General features: G+C 51.6%; 2 protein-coding genes across 2 annotated transcripts; one reads left to right on the top strand and one right to left on the bottom strand.

Annotated features, from left to right (window-relative positions):
• Positions 1-366: 366 nt before the first annotated feature.
• LOC311355113 (ATP-dependent RNA helicase DHX8-like) lies at positions 367-14,641 on the top strand (the record flags this gene model as incomplete). The annotated part of the gene is made up of 23 exons (XM_084474845.1): positions 367-466; positions 608-693; positions 821-887; positions 972-1,057; positions 1,450-1,577; positions 2,946-3,326; positions 4,183-4,327; positions 4,697-4,888; positions 5,033-5,120; positions 5,224-5,321; positions 5,608-5,755; positions 6,766-6,947; positions 7,571-7,765; positions 8,001-8,186; positions 9,325-9,535; positions 9,830-10,011; positions 10,228-10,368; positions 10,659-10,814; positions 11,035-11,172; positions 11,595-11,723; positions 12,292-12,488; positions 13,276-13,455; positions 14,028-14,641. 23 exons carry the CDS (start codon positions 367-369, stop codon positions 14,245-14,247), a joined length of 3,636 nt encoding a protein of 1,211 aa, XP_084330971.1. The 3' UTR covers positions 14,248-14,641.
• Positions 14,642-14,647: 6 nt separating this feature from the next.
• LOC311355101 (ETS translocation variant 4-like) lies at positions 14,648-18,294 on the bottom strand (the record flags this gene model as incomplete). The annotated part of the gene is given in 5 exon segments (XM_084474835.1): positions 14,648-15,326; positions 16,086-16,187; positions 18,033-18,109; positions 18,112-18,204; positions 18,273-18,294. Coding segments are annotated over 5 exon segments (531 nt in total). The 3' UTR covers positions 14,648-15,089.
• Between the last annotated feature and the right edge of the window lie 241 nt (positions 18,295-18,535).

The raw sequence follows: 18,535 nt of genomic DNA, 5'->3' as shown, positions 1-18,535 counted from the left end.
GGTCGCAGTAATCGACGGCTTGACTTTCGCGCCAGCGGTAAACGTTTCCATGGTAACAGCGAGCTGCACCGATCAAAAGACGTCCAGAAGTTGTCTTGCAGCCTGCGGCCGGCCTCTAGGGGGCAGCAGTACTGCAGTACCGCAGCCGGCCTCTAGGGGGCAGCAGTAATGCAGTACCGCAGCCGGCCTCTAGGGAGCAGCTGTACGGCAGTACCGCAGCCGGCCTCTAGGGGCAGCAGCGCTGCGGCAGTACCGCAACCGGCCTCTAGGGGGCACCATCAACGCCAGACGTCGTATTTCTGCAGATTTATCAAACATTTTCGATGAAGAACTAACCTGCAGTCAGCTCCGGTCTAAACATCAAAGATGGCGGAACTGGAAATAAAACGACTGGAGTATTTATCCCTGGTGTCCAAAGTGTGTACGGAGTTGGAGAATCATCTCGGAATAAGCGAGAAGGATCTGGGTGAGTGGAGGTTGGCTTGGGGTTTTAAATGTGTTTAGCGGCTGTTTGAGTCTGTAAGTTAACCCTCATCTGTCTGGTTTACTGTAACATCACTAACCTGCAGCTGAACGCAGAGCTCACATTTCTCTGTCTCTCTTAAAGCGGAATTCATCATCAGCCTCGCTGAGAAACACACGACATTTGACAGTTTTAAAGCAGTTCTTCTGAAGAATGGAGCTGATTTCGCAGTAGGTGTCTGCACCCCTTCACCACTTTAATGTCCCCTCACAGGGGTCGAGTATGTGTATTGTGTATTGTGTGTGTGTGCGTGTGAAGTTATACGAAGTGGGTTTACCTGCTGTTCGTCTTCCGCAGGATACCCTCATTGGTAACCTACTCAGGCTCATCCAAACCATGCAAGCACCCCCATCTACGAGCAGAGGTAAACCCACAATCCACAAGACAACACAACCTCAACACAACTGGTGTTGCTGGGGTCCGAACGTCTTCTCCGTGTGATTGACAGGGTCTGAGGCCAAACCAAAGAGTGAGAAGGACAAGCTGAAGGATGTGTTCCCCGCTCTCTGCAAGCCGGACGACCCCATGTGGAAGGTGAGCTCCTACCTAACTACGTTTCCTCCATGTGGGGAGATTTAAATATCCGCCATCTCACGACACGATGGGGGGTGCTTGCATGGTTTGCATGGGCGGCACGTGGCTCAGGATGTAGAGAAGGTTGGCTGGTAAGCGCAAGGTTGCTAGTTCTATCCCCGGCTCCTCCTAGTTGAGTTTTTAGGTGTCCCTGAGCAAGGCACCTCACCCTGACTGCTCCTGACCTGGCTGTCGCCTTGACACCGCCGTCGGTGTGTGAATGTCTGTATGAACGGGTTAATGTTGGGCAATATTGTAAGGCACTTCGAGTGGCCACTGGTTAGAAAAGCGATATAACAAACTGCAGTCCATTTACCATTTACCATGGCTAATGTGGTTTTCTGTGCCTCCAGGTTGCCCCCCGACAACCGGGGAAGGACGACGAGAGTGTGGCGGCGGCGGCCATGAAGGAGCTGGAGTTGCTGATGCCCAGCGCTGCCAGCGCTGCCAGCAGCAGCATCAGCACGCGCCCCAAGAACAGGTGGGTGGTTCTGAAATGTAATGTACGCACTTATTGTATGTTGTACATCTTATTGTATGTTGTTGCACTTAATAATAGTACTTGGCATCATGTAGCATCTTATCCTAGCTATCTTTGTTGTATACAGGGAATGGGTTAAAGGGGTAGTTCAGGATTTTGGACATCGGGTCTCATTTCCAAGTGAGCCAGTGTGTTATTTATCATTGGAGACCGTTTTCAACACTTTTCATTCAGTCCTTCTAGTTGCAGAAATCGCTGGTGCTAGGCTAGCGCAAGTCGAGGGGAACTGCTAGCCTGCCAATAAAAACAGTTTTACCCACTCCCGAGGCAAACCAATTATAATGCCCGACTATCGATGTAAATGTCTGTGTTGATAGAATAGTGTTAGAAATAAACTTACCCTTGCAGTGCATTGCATTTAGTTTATAATCCCTGTAGTTGGAAGCAAGCTACAGCAGCGGCGGACTGATATTACCTGGAGTGCTTCTCTGTTTACCTTCTGCTGTAGTGAATTGGTTGCGACACCGGAGCAAAGTGAAATTCCGCTGCTGCTGAGAAAGTAGTCCCCCAAAATGTAATGTGATCATTGCGATACAAGGATAGTTTTATTTCTAATATTATTCTATCAACACAGACATTTACATCGATAGTCGGGCATTATAATTGGTTTGCATTGGGTGTACTTTGGAGTGGGTAAAACTGTTTTTATTGGCAGGCTAGCAGTTCCCCTCGACTTGCGCTAGCCTAACACCAGCGATTTCTGCAACTAGAAGGACTGAATGAAAATTGTTAAATGGTCTCCAATGATAAATAACACACTGGCTCACTTGGAAATGAAACCTGATGTCCAAAATCCTGAACTACCCCTTTAACCTAGCGATTGTGAGTGCTTGGCACTTGGTTCTATGAACATCCTTACTGTATCGACAGGACAGAGATATATTGTTTCTCTTTCTTCTGACAAATGTACTAAATTGTAAGTTGCTTTGGATAAAAGCGTCTGCTAAATGCCCTTAATGTAAATGTAAATGTCAGTTAGAGACTTTGAGCGAAACCTCTCACGGAGATTTATGTGTGAATGTCAAACCAATTCTACTATCATTGGACTTATGTTTCTTCAAGGGAAGCAGTTGTAGGAGAACGGTGATGTTTTTATATACTATAGTATACTACCACTGTCTATAGTCTAGTCTGGTGGTTCTGATTGACTCCCAGCCTAAAGACTGTGTGTTTGGACCCTAAGGTCTGTAGTCTACATGAAGGCAGTAGCTCAGGAGGTAGAGTGTGTTGGCTGGTGACCGAACATGATGGTGGACCAGCGCTAGACCGTTCCTCTAGTCTGGACTGAGCAGGGTTCTCCTCCTACAGGTGGGACCAGGAGCCGCCCGGGCACAACAGGCGAGAGCGGGACTCGGGCCGAGGTAACGGGCGCCCTCGCTCCCGCTCCCGTTCCCGCTCCCGGTCCAGAGAGCGTGACGGTGGCGGCGGCGGTGGCTTCAAGCGCCAGGGGAAGCGGGCGTCTCGCTGGAGCAACCGCAGCCCCAGCCCACGCCGCGACCGCAGCCCCAGCCCGCGCCGCAAGGGGGACGGGGACCACAGGAAGGAACCGGAGGAACGGGACCCGAATCGCTTCAACGACCAGATAGTGGACCGCCCCCCGCCCGACGAGCCGGTGGTGGGGGACATCTACAACGGGAAGATCAGCAGCATCATGCAGTTCGGCTGCTTCGTCCAGCTGGAGGGGCTGAGGTCAGTGGCAGCGTTCCGCTTCTGTCTTCACGGTTCGCTCCCTGCGTTAGGCGGCAAGCAGCTCCGCTGGGAACGTCACGTCGACCACCCTGCGCTCGATGAGGTGGTCTCACTCCAAGGGGCTGTGTTTAAGATTCAACAGCTGTTATTTCGGTGATTTGCTTGCGACGGTGCAGCCGGCCATCCACTATAAAGGCTTAGTGATGGTTCCACTCCGACACAACGCAAGGGGGTTTACGGATCGTTACGCCCTTGCGGACCCTCCTTGCGTCCACCGCCAGGGCCTGACGTGCGCCTCCCAAAGATTGTAACCTTGCGTCGAGGAGACGCAGCAGCAAGGGCTGTGATTCGTCCGCTCACTAAAACCCGACGAAGAACCAAAACAGGTTCACGACTGCGTCGACGCGTCTGCGTGGTCATTGTGTTGCGTCGACGTGGAACCATAACTGAGCCTTTAGTGAGTGTAATGCGCTTACATCTGTTCTGTTGGATGCGCCTGGCTCTGTGTGACCCAATTTAGATTGAAGACCACTACTCCTCCTACTGACCAATCAGGGTGTCTCGTCCCTGATTGGTTTACGTTAGAAATCTTGGTTGTCAATCACAGGTGTGTGAAATGCAACCCTTCTCAATGAGGGAGGAAGTAGGTAGGCAGGGAGCAGAGAGGATCGCGGGAACATGTCGGGGCATCCTTCCTGTCTCTCTCTTGACAACGCTGGACTCTTACATAGATCACCTTTCATACAGTAGAGATAATGGGAAGTCATTGGTTGGAAATTAACTAAATCAGCAGTGGCCTTTGGCCCCACGATGTGGGTGGCGTTCGTGTGTACCAATCGTGTGCACGCCTTTGCAGGAAGCGCTGGGAAGGCCTGGTGCACATCTCGGAGCTCCGTAAAGAAGGGCGCATCGCCAACATGTCTGACGTGGTCACCAAGGGCCAGAAGGTGAAGGTCAAAGTGCTGTCGTTCACCGGCACCAAGGCCAGTCTCAGCATGAAGGTAAGGTCCGCCACAGGGGCTCCGGGCGGTTGGACTGTTTTTATTCAATCCTTTCTTTCTTATTATCAGATATTTCTGCCTTTTAGTCTTCTTCTCTCCCTGCTCAAATTGAGCAATCACTAAACCATATGATGAGGAAGAGAACGGGACAAATAAGGCCTAAATAACTGACGATTAAAGAGTTATTGGACATTCATCCATCACAATGTCCTCCAACACATCCTGTCCATGAGATAAAGCCCCGTTCTGAGGGACTTAAGCTGCAGACTCTCTACTAATAAAACACACAATCATAGAACTTGGACCAACAAGGGGTCGTCCCCAAATGACACCGGCTCCCGTGTCTTATCATGCCCCCCCCCCCTTCAGGACGTGGACCAGCAGACAGGGGAGGACCTGAACCCCAACAGGAGGAGGAACCTGGACCTGGGCCCGGCGGACGAGGCCATGAGGAACCCGGACCGGCCTGTGGACCCCAGTGTGCTGGAGCTGGAGGAGAACCCCACGGAGCGCAAGAGGCTGTCCAAGATCACCGACCTGGAGAAGTGGGAGATCAAGCAGGTAGGCCTTGAATGGTTTGTGGATGTGTGCATGAATTGGTGAATGTGAGGCAATATTGCTAAAGCGCTTTGAGTGGCCACTGGTTAGAGAAGCGCTGTATACATGCAGTCCATTTACAATTTAATAATAAATTGGTCTCCTTAGATGATTGCAGCTAACGTGCTTCCAAAAGAGGAGTTCCCAGAATTTGACGAGGAGACGGGAATCATGCCCAACATTAACGACGAAGAGGGTAACGCTTTTTCTTCATGTCCCGCCTCCACTCCGTCTATGGTCAGTCTGCATTGGAAGTGAAGCATGTGAACTGGTTGTTTATGACCTCCTGGACCCCACAGATGAAGACTTGGATGTGGATCTGGTGGAGGAAGAGCCTCCTTTCCTGCGTGGACAGACCAAGTGGACCATGAACCTGAGTCCTGTTAAAATCGTCAAGGTACATGGGATGTTTATCTCCTCAAAACCGCAACGCAACCATAAAACACGCGTTGTACTGCTGATGTACTGCTGATGTACTGATGTATGTACTGATGTAGGTACTGATGTAGGTACTGATGTAGGTACTGATGTAGGTACTGATGTAGGTACTGATGTATGTACTGATGTATGTACTGATATCATGAGTCAAACGAGCAGGAGTCATCTTGCTCTGTGGGTCTCGTCATTCCTAACCACAACCTCCTTGTGTTGTTTCACATCACCTGACGTGTCCCGTCCTCCAGAACCCGGACGGCTCGCTGTCCCAGGCGGCCATGATGCAGAGCGCCCTGGCCAAGGAGAGGCGGGAGCTGAAGCAGCAGGTCCGTAACGTGGAGATGGACTCCATCCCCACGGGCCTCAACAAGAACTGGATCGACCCCATGCCTGACTGTAAGCCTCGCCCCCCATGCCTGATTGTAACCCCTTGGCTGTAGTCAGAATGCTGTCCACACAGTAACGTTAAAGCTGATTCCAAAGTTTTAAAGCCGTGTCGGAGCACTGCAGGATTCAGTTGGAATACTGAAACGCCCGTTTTACTGAATGACAAAATAGACTGAAATGAACAGGTGGTTGTCGTAGAATCTGCGCTGCATTTTCAAGCGTCATCAATGAGAACTAGATCCATCAAATCTCTCATGTTTGTATTTATTGCTTGGCAGTTAATTAAAATGGCGGCCGGGCGGAAGGCAGGGAGGGGGGAGGGAAGGGGAGGGGGGAGGCAGGATGATGAATCAGAAGCTAATGAAGAGCAGAAAGCGTTCCGTCTCGGGCCAGATCCTGGGTTCCAGCCGCACTGCTGGAGATGTCTTATCAGGGCTGGGATGGATCTGGTGTGGACTTAATGCGTGTGGGGTCTGGGTCTCGTCACGGCCCCGGGGGTCAAGCATGTGGGAGACATGTGGGAGACCAGCTGGTGAGTCACGGGCCAACGCAGACGGAGTCGTGAAGGAAGTGATAATCATTCAGAGTGGTCTGTCTTAAAAACCAAAGCAGGGTGGAGTCGGATCCGGCCGGAACTGGCCTTTATCTTCCTATTCAATAGAGAATCTACAAAAAAGGGCTTCATAGGGTAGTGGAAAACCAAACGTGTCATAGTGTTACGATAGAGAACAAAGTCTTTATCGTAACACTATCGCACAAAATACATTGTCACACAAAATACGAATGTAGAAACCGACTCTGGTTGTCTGTCTGCAGCGTTAAAGGTGACATATTATACCACCAGGTGTGAATACCACCTTTTAAACGTCGGTTCCCCGTGATAACGTGTTTATCGACAGTTCCCTGTGATAACGTGTTAAATGTCGGTTCCCCGTGATAACGTGTTAACCATCGGTTCTGCATGATAACGTCTTAAACGTCAGTTCCCCGTGATGATAATGTGGGCTCTTCCTCTGCAGACGAGGGGCGGCAGATCGCGGCCAACATGCGCGGGATTGGCGCCATGCCGGTGGATCTGCCCGAGTGGAAGCGCTACGCTTTCGGGGGGAACCAGATGTCCTACGGCAAGAAGACGGAGCTCACCATCCTGGAGCAGAGAGCCAGCCTGCCCATCTACAAGCTGAAGGAGGAGCTGGTCCAGGTAGGAGGTCCACCCACACAGGCAGTCTTCCTCTCTGCTGCTTTGGAAGACTGAATAAATGGGTATGGAAAATAAGAACACTATAGAAGAACGGTAGATGAACTCTATCTATCTCTATCGAATCTATTTATACATCGAAATGCCTTTTAAAATGTACACCTTTAATTTGTTCAGTTTACTGCATATTGCACATATTGTAAAAAATGTAAACTTTTAATTTCTTCAGTTTACTGCATATTGCACATATTGTAAATAATGTTCCTCATATTGCACAATTCAATTTATTTACTTCTTTTAAATTGAATACAATTTTATATTTACCATTTGTTTTGCCTTACCTTTTGCATTATTTAGAATTAATTTATTGTAAATATTACTTATCTTATGTTCCCTAATTTTATCCTGTTGTTCTTATTGCACTGTGGGTCGGAGATCCATGCAAGTTCGATTCCTCTATGTCTGGCACATATTTAGAAATGTTGAAATAACGTTGACTTTGAAGATGTCATTGCTCCTTAATGATCCGTTAAACTATTGTTTCTGATAAAATAGGTACGTTTTAATGAGGGACTTGACTAGAACATTGTTTTGAGTAGAGATGATATGTTCTTACATTCTCCCAGGCCGTCCACGACAACCAGATCCTGATCGTGGTCGGGGAGACGGGGTCCGGGAAGACCACCCAGATCACCCAGTACCTGGCAGAGGCGGGTTACACCGCCCGGGGCAAGATCGGCTGCACCCAGCCCCGTCGAGTGGCTGCCATGTCCGTGGCCAAGAGGGTGTCTGAGGAGTACGGCTGCTGTCTGGGCCAGGAGGTGGGCTACCTGTGGGTCTTACTGCTGCAGGGTCTTACTGTCTGGAGGGTCTTACTGCTGCAGGGTCTTACTGTCTGGAGGGTCTTACTGTCTGGAGGGTCTTACTGCTTCAGGGTCTTACTGCCTGGGCTAGGACGTGGGACCGCCGACAGACCGTCTCTGGGCTGTGATGAATGACGGTCAGAGCCAGTGAACGCCATGTGATCGAAGGTGTGTCCTGTCTCCGTCCTCCCAGGTGGGCTACACCATCCGCTTCGAGGACTGCACCAGCCCGGAGACTGTCATCAAGTACATGACCCACGGCATGCTGCAGAGGGAGTGCCTGCTGGACCCCGACATGTCCCTGTACTCGCTCATCATGCTGGACGAGGCCCACGAGAGGACCATCCACACCGACACGCTGTTCGGCCTGCTCAAGAAGGTAGGGCGGGCTCTCTGTGTGGGGCCCCTACTCTGGAGGAGAGGGCGGGGCCTCTGTGTGGGGCCCCTACTTTGGAGGAGAGGGCGGGCTCTCTGTGTGGGGCCCCTACTCTGGAGGAGAGGGCGGGGCCTCTGTGTGGGGCCCCTACTCTGGAGTAGAGGGCGGGCTCTCTGTGTGGGGCCCCTACTCTGGAGGAGAGGGCGGGGCCTCTGTGTGGGGCCCCTACTCTGGAGTAGAGGGCGGGGCCTCTGTGTGGGGCCCCTACTCTGGAGTAGAGGGAGGGGCCTCTGTGTGGGGCCCCTACTCTGGAGGAGAGGGCGGGCTCTCTGTGTGGGGCCCCTACTCTGGAGGAGAGGGCGGGCTCTCTGTGTGGGGCCCCGACTCTAGAGGAGAGGGCGGGGCCTCTGTGTCGGTCCCCTACTCTGGAGAAGCATTAGCAATAGTAGCAGTATTAGCACTAGTAGCAGTATTAGCACTAGTAGCAGCAGTATTAGCACTAGTAGCAGCAGTATTTGCACTAGTAGTAGTAGCAGCATTAGCACTAGTAGTAGCAGCATTAGCACTAGTAGTAGCAGCATTAGCACTAGTAGTAGCAGCAGCACTTGTAGTAGTAGTAGCAGCAGCAGCAGCACGAGTAGCAGCAGCAGCAGCATTAGCACGAGTAGCAGCATTAGCACTATGTAGTAGCAGCAGCAGCATTAGCACGAGTAGCAGCATTAGCACTACGTAGCAGCAGCAGCATTAGCACTAAGTTGCAGCAGCAAAAGCTTTCGCACTAGTAGCAGCAGCAAAAGCATTCGCACTAGTAGCAGCAGCAAAAGCATTCACACTAAGTTGCAGCAGCATTAGCACTAAGTTGCAGCAGCATTAGCACTAAGTTGCAGCAGCATTAGCACTAGTAGCAGCAGCATTAGCACTAAATTGCAGCAGCAGCAGCATTAGCACTAGTAGCAGCAGTAGCAGCAGCTGGGGTGTTTGATTCCCAGCCAAACTGCTCTGGGATCTGTGTTGGATCCCCAATGTCTCAGAAGACAGATGTGGATCTGCATGTGGTGGATACATGCGTCTGTTGAGCAGCAGTAACATTATTTAGTACTTGTAATAAACATGAATGACACCTGCTGTGTTCGCCACTCAGACGATCCTGAAGCGCAAAGACCTGAAGCTCATCGTGTCGTCGGCCACGCTGGACGCCGTCAAGTTCTCCCAGTACTTCTTTGAGGCTCCCATCTTCACCATCCCCGGGAGGACCTTCCCCGTGGAGGTCCTGTACTGCAAGGAGCCCGAGACGGACTACCTGGACGCCGCCCTCATCACCGTCATGCAGATCCACCTCACGGAGCCCCCAGGTGAGTCCCAGGTCTTCCTCGCTCCAGGTCTGGGTTAAGTTAGGGGTAGTAAAGGTTTTCCACTGAGACCCACAGCGTTTTGTTATTAAAAATAATTTTTGTGATTTATGTTGTCCACTCTACCACTTGACACAACAATAAAATAAATGCACCTGGCCAAATCTGTCTTCTCTGCCTCTCCTCCTCTCCTCTTCCCTCCATCCTCTTCGCCTCTCCTCCTCCTCCCTCTTCCTCCTCTCCTCTTCTCCTCCTCCCTCTTCCTCCTCCTCCTCCTCCTCCTCCTCCTATCCCCAGGTGATGTCCTGGTGTTCCTGACGGGCCAGGAGGAGATCGACACGGCGTGTGAGATCCTGTTCGAGAGGATGAAGTCCCTGGGGCCGGACGTCCCGGAGCTCATCATCCTGCCCGTGTACTCAGCGCTGCCCAGCGAGATGCAGACTCGCATCTTCGACCCGGCGCCCCCGGGCAGCAGAAAGGTAGCGGCTCGGAGCAGCGGCTCAGGACCGAGTGTGGAATGGGCTCCGGGAAACGAAAACAATTAAATCTTGTGGACAAATCGGTTCATCTGTCACCACAATTCCTTTATTCAATTATAATTGTTGTTGTGTGTGTGTTTACCTTTGAATAGATTTCCAATGTTAGTCTTCCACTTCCAGGAAGGCTTTGTGTTAAAGTACGGTTCTTCCTGTCAGGTCATCATCGCCACCAACATCGCGGAGACGTCCCTCACCATCGACGGGATCTACTACGTGGTTGACCCCGGCTTCGTCAAGCAGATCGTCTACAACTCCAAGACGGGCATCGACCAGCTGGTGGTCACGCCCATCTCCCAGGTGGGGCCTTCGAGAGCTGCTGCTTACCTGGTGGGGTGTGTGGTCCCTACACCTGGGGGGGTGTGGGCACTACACCTGGGGGGGTTACTACACCTAGGGGTGTGGAGCAGAGCTCCTCTTTATTCAGCTTATGTACTTCCTCTTCATCTTATTCCCATGTGGACTGACCGGTATTCACATGTGGACTTAACTGTATTCCTATGTGGACCCTACTGTATTCCCATGTGGACGCTACGGTATTCCCACGTGACTGACCAGTATTCCTACGTGTGTCTGTGTGTGTGGTCCAGGCCCAGGCCAAACAGCGGTCCGGCCGGGCCGGCAGGACGGGTCCAGGGAAGTGCTACAGACTCTACACTGAGAGGGCCTACAGAGACGAGATGTTGACCTCCAACGTTCCCGAGATCCAGAGAACCAACCTGGCCAGCACCGTGCTGTCCCTCAAGGTCAGCCAGGCACCTTCTGTGGTTTCTCCTTTTTCTTTTTCCGAGACGGATAAGTCTACTCCTCATTGTAATATGTACTTAAGAATTGATTTGAGACAGATTCCTAACTAGTTATACTACCACAACTACTCACTAGTTGCGGTGAAAGCTCAAGTTGTGGTTGATGAGTATCTAGACCTGCGGCCCCTTGGATCAAACGTCCGTCCGTGTCGGTCCTCAGGCCATGGGGATCAACGACCTGCTGGCCTTCGACTTCATGGACTCCCCGCCCATGGAGACGATGATCATGGCCATGGAGCAGCTCTACACCCTGGGGGCCCTGGACGATGAGGGCCTGCTCACCAGGCTGGGCCGGAGGGTGAGGAGAACCTTCTGGATGAATCAGGACCCTGTGCTTCAATACGCTGATGACTCCACCGTTCAGATCGTAGATGTGACATCTGTCTTGCGGTTGAATCTCCCTTTGCCCGAGCAATTTGGGGGAATTCCCTCCTAACGACAAACCGAAAGTCAAGAATATGAGTGCCAGATGCACCTAAGTCTCAAAGGAAGTTGGAATATATAGAGGAAGTTATATTTGTCTAGTAACCATCATCAGGTCCAAGTGAAAACCGGAACAACTGATCAGAAATCGCAAATTGTAGCTCCGCCTGAACGCAATACTAAATAAGAAAGAGAATTAAGTCGCTTAAACTGTGAGCTTGGCCATTTATTGTGCTGGATCGATTCTCCATTGAAACCCTGACCCCAAACTCTCTCCTCCTGGTCCCTCTCCTCCAGATGGCTGAGTTCCCTCTGGAGCCCATGCAGTGTAAGATGCTCATCATGTCCGTCCACCTGGGCTGCAGTGAGGAGATGCTCACCATCGTGTCCATGCTGTCCGTCCAGAACATCTTCTACAGACCCAAGGTGCGCTACCCGCTTTCTGTACCTTTTTTATTTTGGCATTATAAAGCACTGAATCCTGATTAGTCAACGTTCCAAGGGTGTGCATTCTTTTTAAATAACGCGACACCTCTCCTTAAGAGTTAAAAAACTCTACGAACATAAAAAACAGATGTCAGATGTCAGATGACAATCGACCAGATGTTTCCTCGAAAAATCACAAGCGATATGCTCAAAGCACCGTGGAAGAATATATTTAAACTCCAGCTGATTAAGTCTATATTGAAATCAATAATATATTATACATTAAAGTAGGCTAATATCCAATCCTTGTTGGTAACTGGTTTAGCCACCCCCCTGTCACATGTTAGTTTCCATTAACGGGACATCTGGTCGTGGGTAAATCCTGACTTAATCCCATTCCCATCGTCGTGCTATCGTGTTGTTGGTTGGACCACATGTGGAGCCGACAAAACCCAGCAGGTCTGGTGATCTGTCATGAAGGCCTGTCTCCTGTACCCTGGGCCCTGCGGTCCACACGGGGCGGCCCGTCTGCGGGGTCCGATGTAAGAACCATGCATCCCCCCCACAGGACAAGCAGACGCAGGCGGACCAGAAGAAGGCCAAGTTTTTCCAGCTGGAGGGGGACCACCTCACGCTGCTGGCCGTCTACAACTCCTGGAAGAACAACAAGTTCGCCAACCCCTGGTGCTTTGAGAACTTCATCCAGGCCCGCTCCCTGAAGCGAGCGCAGGACATCCGCAAGCAGATGCTCAGCATCATGGACAGGTAGCGCCGCGGCACGCTGTCCTGCCCGTCTGGTTCATCCGTTGATCCCCTGATCTGGTTTTAAGTGTGGGGGGATTCGGTAGCCTGGCTATAGACCTCCGAAGCATAAGTCCCGCCTCCGAGGCTCCTGGTCCCCTCCGTCAAATGTCTATGGGAAATAACATGGGGTTTTTGAATGATCGTACATAGCAAACTGTCAACAAGATCGGTTCAATTGTCGGTGCCGTTAAAGTAGTAAACTATTATAGATGCTATTTTAACGGCACTGGCAATCCAAAAAGCCAGTCGAAACTAGATGGGAAATGTGTGTAGTTCAAAACGTGATGCTTTTACTTCTTCGCCACCTACAGAGTTTATGTACGATCATTCAAAAACCACATGTTATTTCCCATAGACATTTGACCGAGGGAACCGGGAGCCTTGGAGGCGGGACTTATTCTTCAGAGGTCTATTGCCAGACCAAGCTCAATCATAGATTGCACGGGGAGGTTGCTGTCATTTTCTTCAGCACATTAAGCATGATCAACAGGCGTAGTTCATATGACTCTGTACGCAATTGGCTGCTTCCCTGTCGCCTTTGTGTTAAACCAGCCAATAGCGCGCCAGGGGGGAAAAGCCAGCTTGCCGATGGCTCCAGTAAAAGCGGATCGGAAACGGGAAGAAAAGTATTGCTCCTCTCCAGCCCCTGCTGCAGGGCCACTTCAAATTGCCGGCAGAACGGGCTTGGGGGGGTACCCAGTCTAGGGGTTCGGTGTTCCGCTCCTCAAACATTCCCGTCTCTCCGCAGACACAAGCTGGACGTGGTGTCGTGCGGGAAGGCCATGATGCGTGTGCAGAAGGCCATCTGCAGCGGCTACTTCCGGAACGCCGCCCGGAAGCACCCGCAGGAGGGCTACCGTACGCTGATCGACCAGCAGGTGGTGTACCTGCACCCCTCCAGCACGCTCTTCAACCGCCAGCCCGAGTGGTGAGGAGACCGCGTCTTTTACCTACGGTTCAGTGAGCTAAACGTTGCCCCTTGTTTCAGTGGAAACCAACTGCCACATTTGATTCATTTTCATCATTATGATTGTAGCTTAAAAATACTAATTTCATGGGGCGTGTGGTTCACCGGGTAGAGACCATTAAGGCCCAGTCCTTACCGCAGCGACCAGGGTTTGATTCCTGCCCGTGGTCGTTTGCTGCATGTCTTCCTGTCTCTCTCCCATACCTTCCTGTCTTTCTCATTTTACAATAAAAAGGATAAAACCTTAAAAATATATATATATAAAAGAATACACATTTCATTATTGGCTCGCTACTGACTTCATAGTTGTTCATTTAACAAAACTTTTTTTGTAGGTAATGACATTTGACATACTGTATTTGCAGTCAGTTCCCTCGTTTATACGATCCACTACATGTCTACGCTCAGGTCTCGTGTGTAGGGCGGGTCGCTACAGCCTGCTCACACATGGGTCACATCCCCCCCCCCCCCCCCCCGTCTCCCCGCACTCTCTCCTTCCACATGGGTCACATCCCCTCTGTGTCTCCCACCAGGCTGGTGTACCACGAGCTGGTGCTGACCACCAAGGAGTACATGAGGGAGGTGACCACCATCGACCCGCGCTGGCTGGTGGAGTTCGCCCCGGCCTTCTACCGCGTGGGCGACCCCACGCGCCTCAGCAAGCAGAAGAAGCAGCAGCGCCTGGAGCCGCTCTACAACCGCTACGAGGAGCCCAACGCCTGGAGGATCTCCCGGGCCTTCAGGAGGCGCTGAGGAGCCCACCGCCTGGAGGGTCCCTAGACCGCCTGGAAGATCTCCAGACCGCCTGGAGGTCTGAGGAGCCCAACGCCTGGGGGATCTCCAGGCATTCAGGAGGACCTCCAGGCGGTCTGAGGAGACCCAGGCCTGGGGGATCTGCCCCTGGTCTATCTGTGTATTTATTGTATATAAATGAGACAGTGATAGTGAAGACACTCTCTTCCAACCTGGGTCGTGTTGCTTAGATCTGCTATGAGGCCGAGTTTACTCAGTTTTTAAATCTCTAATGTTTATCCTTCAAAATGAATCATATACAGTTTTTTTTTTCTACTTTTTTTATATTTAATCTGTGAACATGTGAATTGAATGTTTGAACAGTGACTTGTTGTTCTGGTGGTGGGCGGATGAAATACACGCTTCCTCACTTGAAGTCGCCTGTTGGATGTTGTCTAATGATGGGTTCACATCCCACCCCGGGTCGAGAACCAGCGTCCACGCGTTTAAACCAAAGAAACACGGCTCGTAGAGTAGTAATATGGGTCTTTATTAGGCAATCTCTTAACCACAGTCATGTTTATGGATTGAAGCTCTTAAAACGCAAAAAACAAATACAAAATAAAAAAAATCCCTAATGTGATTAATTTAAAAACAAGAACAAAAAGAAAAGAGAAATTCACCATAGCTTTATATACAAGTGGGTGGGGGTGGAGGGTGGAGCAGGGAACGGGCGGTGCCAGGGCATGTGCAACAGCTGCAGGGGTGGCGATAAGGTGGTGTACGATGATGAAGACGATGCCAGTGGCAGGGTGGGGGGTGGAGGTACCTGGGTGGGGTATAGCGGGTGTTGGGGGGGTGCATTAGTACATGTAGCCTTTGGAGTAGGGCTGCTGGGGGCCCATGTTGTTTTGGGGAGCCTGCTCCGGGGCGGGGTATGGCGCGGCCTCGTCCAGGTGGGACAGGGGGACCGTGTCCTCCTCGTTCACGTAGCGCTCGAACTCGCCCTTCAGGCTCGGCCGCTGGTTGTCCGGGAAGGCCAGCGAGATCAGCGCCTCCGGCTCGCACACAAACTTGTAAACGTAGCGCTCCCCGGCGACCTGGACGGAGACGGGGGAACTCTGATCAGTAACGAGGCAATATGTGGTGGGGCGGTATCCTTTAATAACGGGAGGCGTTATCTTTTAATAACCGGGGCTGGAGGTCCACATCCGTGCGCTACAAACACAACATATTCAACACTAACGACCACCAGATGTAACATTGACACTAAAACAGTGAGCACATTTATTTAAAATATTTTAAGCAGATAAAAAGCGAATAATTGTAAAGACGAAAGAAATTTATCTAAGATTAATAAAATTAATCTATTTATGTCTTGTCCGTATATAAATATATACCTGTAAACATCCAATGTAGGCCTACTCTCGGTGTTTCATAATAATCGAGACAGACATGATAGGGTTCCGTCCAACAAGTTATAGGCCTACATTTTATTAGAGTTGTTGCGGGCCTGTGCTGCGGTTCTTCCTTCAGCCACTAGTCGGCGACACGAGGCACGAGGGTTTTATTACAGCATGGGCATGACGACTGACTTTCGGGTTTAATATTTCATCCTCCGTTTCATTTCTTGACATTCAAATAATTGGGTTTGATGTCGTATTATTATGGAGATGGATTGATTTAAACACATAGATAAATTGATCTTCTAAGTTCCCCGAGAGGAAATCAAGAGTATACAACACAAAAGTAAACATAGTAAAAGTCAATATTAAAACTCTTACAGTCGGCTGTGAATGAGGAAACTTTGATTCTTCTAAACCTTTGGGTGTAATGACGTTGTGTGTTGCGTTGTGTACCTTCTGCATGATTCCCTTCTCGTAGTAGTAACGCAGGGAACGGCTCAGCTTATCGTAGTTCATGGCGGGACGGTTCTTCTGCATGCCCCACAGCCGCGCCACCTGGGGGGGGGAGAGGAAGGAGGAGAGAGAGGGGGGAGGAGGAGAGAGAGAAGGAGAGGAAGGAGGAGAGAGAGGGGGGAGGAGGAGGAGAGGGAGAAGGAGAGGGGGGAGGAGATGAAGGAGGTGAGAGAGAGGGAGGAGAGGGAGGAGAGGGAGAGGGAGGAGATAGAGGAGAGGGATGAGGAGGGAGAGGAAGAGGAAAGGGAGTGGATGAGAGAGGAGGGGAGAGAGGGAGGTGGAGGAGTACAGGAAACCACAGGGAGGGAGAGAGAACGACAGGGGAGGAGAAGGGATGAGATGTGGTCATGACTCGTCCAGGGGAGGGTTTCAGGTCAGCTGGTCGTGGACGCTCATCGTGATCAGGGCTTCATCAGTTCTTTACTTTCATGGGACTGGACCTTTCCTCCGGTGAACCCCCCCACCAACACCTCATCCCATTTAGGACCCACCTCCCTCTTCAGACCACTAGGGGGTCCTCCACGACCAGACCTCCTCCTCCCTCTCTCCCTCTCCCTCTTCACGCTAAACAAACGGCCCAATGCCTGCGCCGGCCCAACATGTGGAGCCTGTGTGTGTGTGTGTGTGTGTGTGGTGTGTGTGTGTGTGTGTGTGTGTGTGTGTGGATGTCAGCCGTAAGCATGTGACCATAGCCAGAGCCCCGCTGTCTCTGAACCAGAGTCACACAGAGTCAGAGTCACACTGCCACACCAGGATTTACACTCACAACCTCAGGGTGAACTCCCCCGCTGACAACCGCTCCGCTACGCTCTCCTCCCCCCCTCCCTCCCTACCCTCCTTCCCCCCTCCCTCCCTCCCTACCCTCCCTCCCCTCCCTCTGCTCCTCCTCCTCCCCCCTCCCTCTCCTCCTCCTCCTCCCTTCCTCTCCCTCTGCTCCTCCTCCCCCCCTTCCTCTCCCTCTGCTCCTCCTCCCTCCCTCCCCTCCCTCTGCTTGCCCTCCCTCCCCTCCCTCCCCCCCCTCCCTCCCTCCCTCCCTCTCCATACCAGAGCAGTCCTCTGCCAGACAGAGAGAGTAAATCACGGCTTGGTAGCAGTTGTGAATGAATGTCGTGTTAACCGACATCTAGTTTGTGAGCCGGGGGGGGCTCACTCAGCTCAACGCACAAACCTCTGTGCAAGGCACGGTTTGTGTTGCAGGAGTTCTTCTCTGACTGAGTGCACCACTTTCACACATAATTGCTCTTGTAAAACTCTGCGGCCCCATTTCATTTTAATGCACAGTTCAAAAGGGAAAATGGAAAATACAATACGGTATGGAGGAGGGGGGGGGGGAGGGGGCCCCGACAGTCTGACCACCGACCAATCAGGGGGCAGACTCGGGCATATGACGATGCAGGGCGGGAAGGTGTGTGTGCGTGTGTGTGTGTGTGTGTGTGTGTGTGTGTGTGTGTGTGTGTGTGTGTGTGTGTGTGTGTGTGTGTTGAATAATGAATGGGGACTAATGGACACCTAGTCTGAGGACTAAACCACGTCTCCATCACTCTTCGTAACAACCTACTACCATGAACCCATGGAGGGGAACACTCTAAATAAATCTATACCGACTCTTTTGGTGGCCCGCTCCTCAGACACACCTGTCAACACACCGCTTCTGTTCCCAGTTGAAGGGATTGGGATGGTCCCAGTTTAAGTCCAGACAGCCCAGTAGAGGCCAGAGAGTAATCAATTTGTTCAGTCGCCCGAATACTAGCCATAATGTCGGGGTGGGGGAACAATCGATAGCCACACACACACACACACACACACACAAACAGACACAGACACAGATCCCAACCGACGCAAACCTCAGGTCAAAGGTCAAAGGTCAAAGGTGTTCCGAGTCCCTACCTCTTCGGGCTCGATGAGCTTGAACTCCATGCCGCGGCCGGTCCAGGCGATGAAGTGGGAGTTGCCCGGGTCGTCAATAGGGCCACCAGGAACTGCCAGAGCTGCAGAGAGCCACGGCGCTGGTAGGGCGTGCCCTCGCGGAAGACCCCGCCCCCTTCCTGCTTCACCTCGCCTGCGCACAGAGAAGGAGGAGCGCGACCTTAGAGGAGGGAAGGTCATTCGGCAGGTCGTGCAGGTCACCCGACAGGTTATAAAGGGTCATTCGGAAATTGCATCAGAAATGATACATCTACTTTGTTCTGCTTTTTTCTTCTATTCCAATTAATGGTTTGAGCGGGGGGGGGGGGGGGGGGGGGAATGAAGCTGAATGAAGCTACGGTGTACCGGCGGTGAGGAGGTACAAAGTGCCCAGCAGCGAGGGCCTGGGGGGCGGGTGTGTGCGGTGGAGGCGTCCCTCTGATAGGTAGCTCTAAAGGTAGCATTATGGCTGGACGTCGACGCAA

The sequence above is a fragment of the Micromesistius poutassou genome (assembly GCF_964030765.1).
Source record: "Micromesistius poutassou genome assembly, chromosome: 11".
Lineage (NCBI taxonomy): Eukaryota > Metazoa > Chordata > Actinopteri > Gadiformes > Gadidae > Micromesistius > Micromesistius poutassou.
The sequence above is the reverse complement of the archived record's forward strand: the minus strand, read 5'-3'. Positions and strand labels throughout refer to the sequence as shown.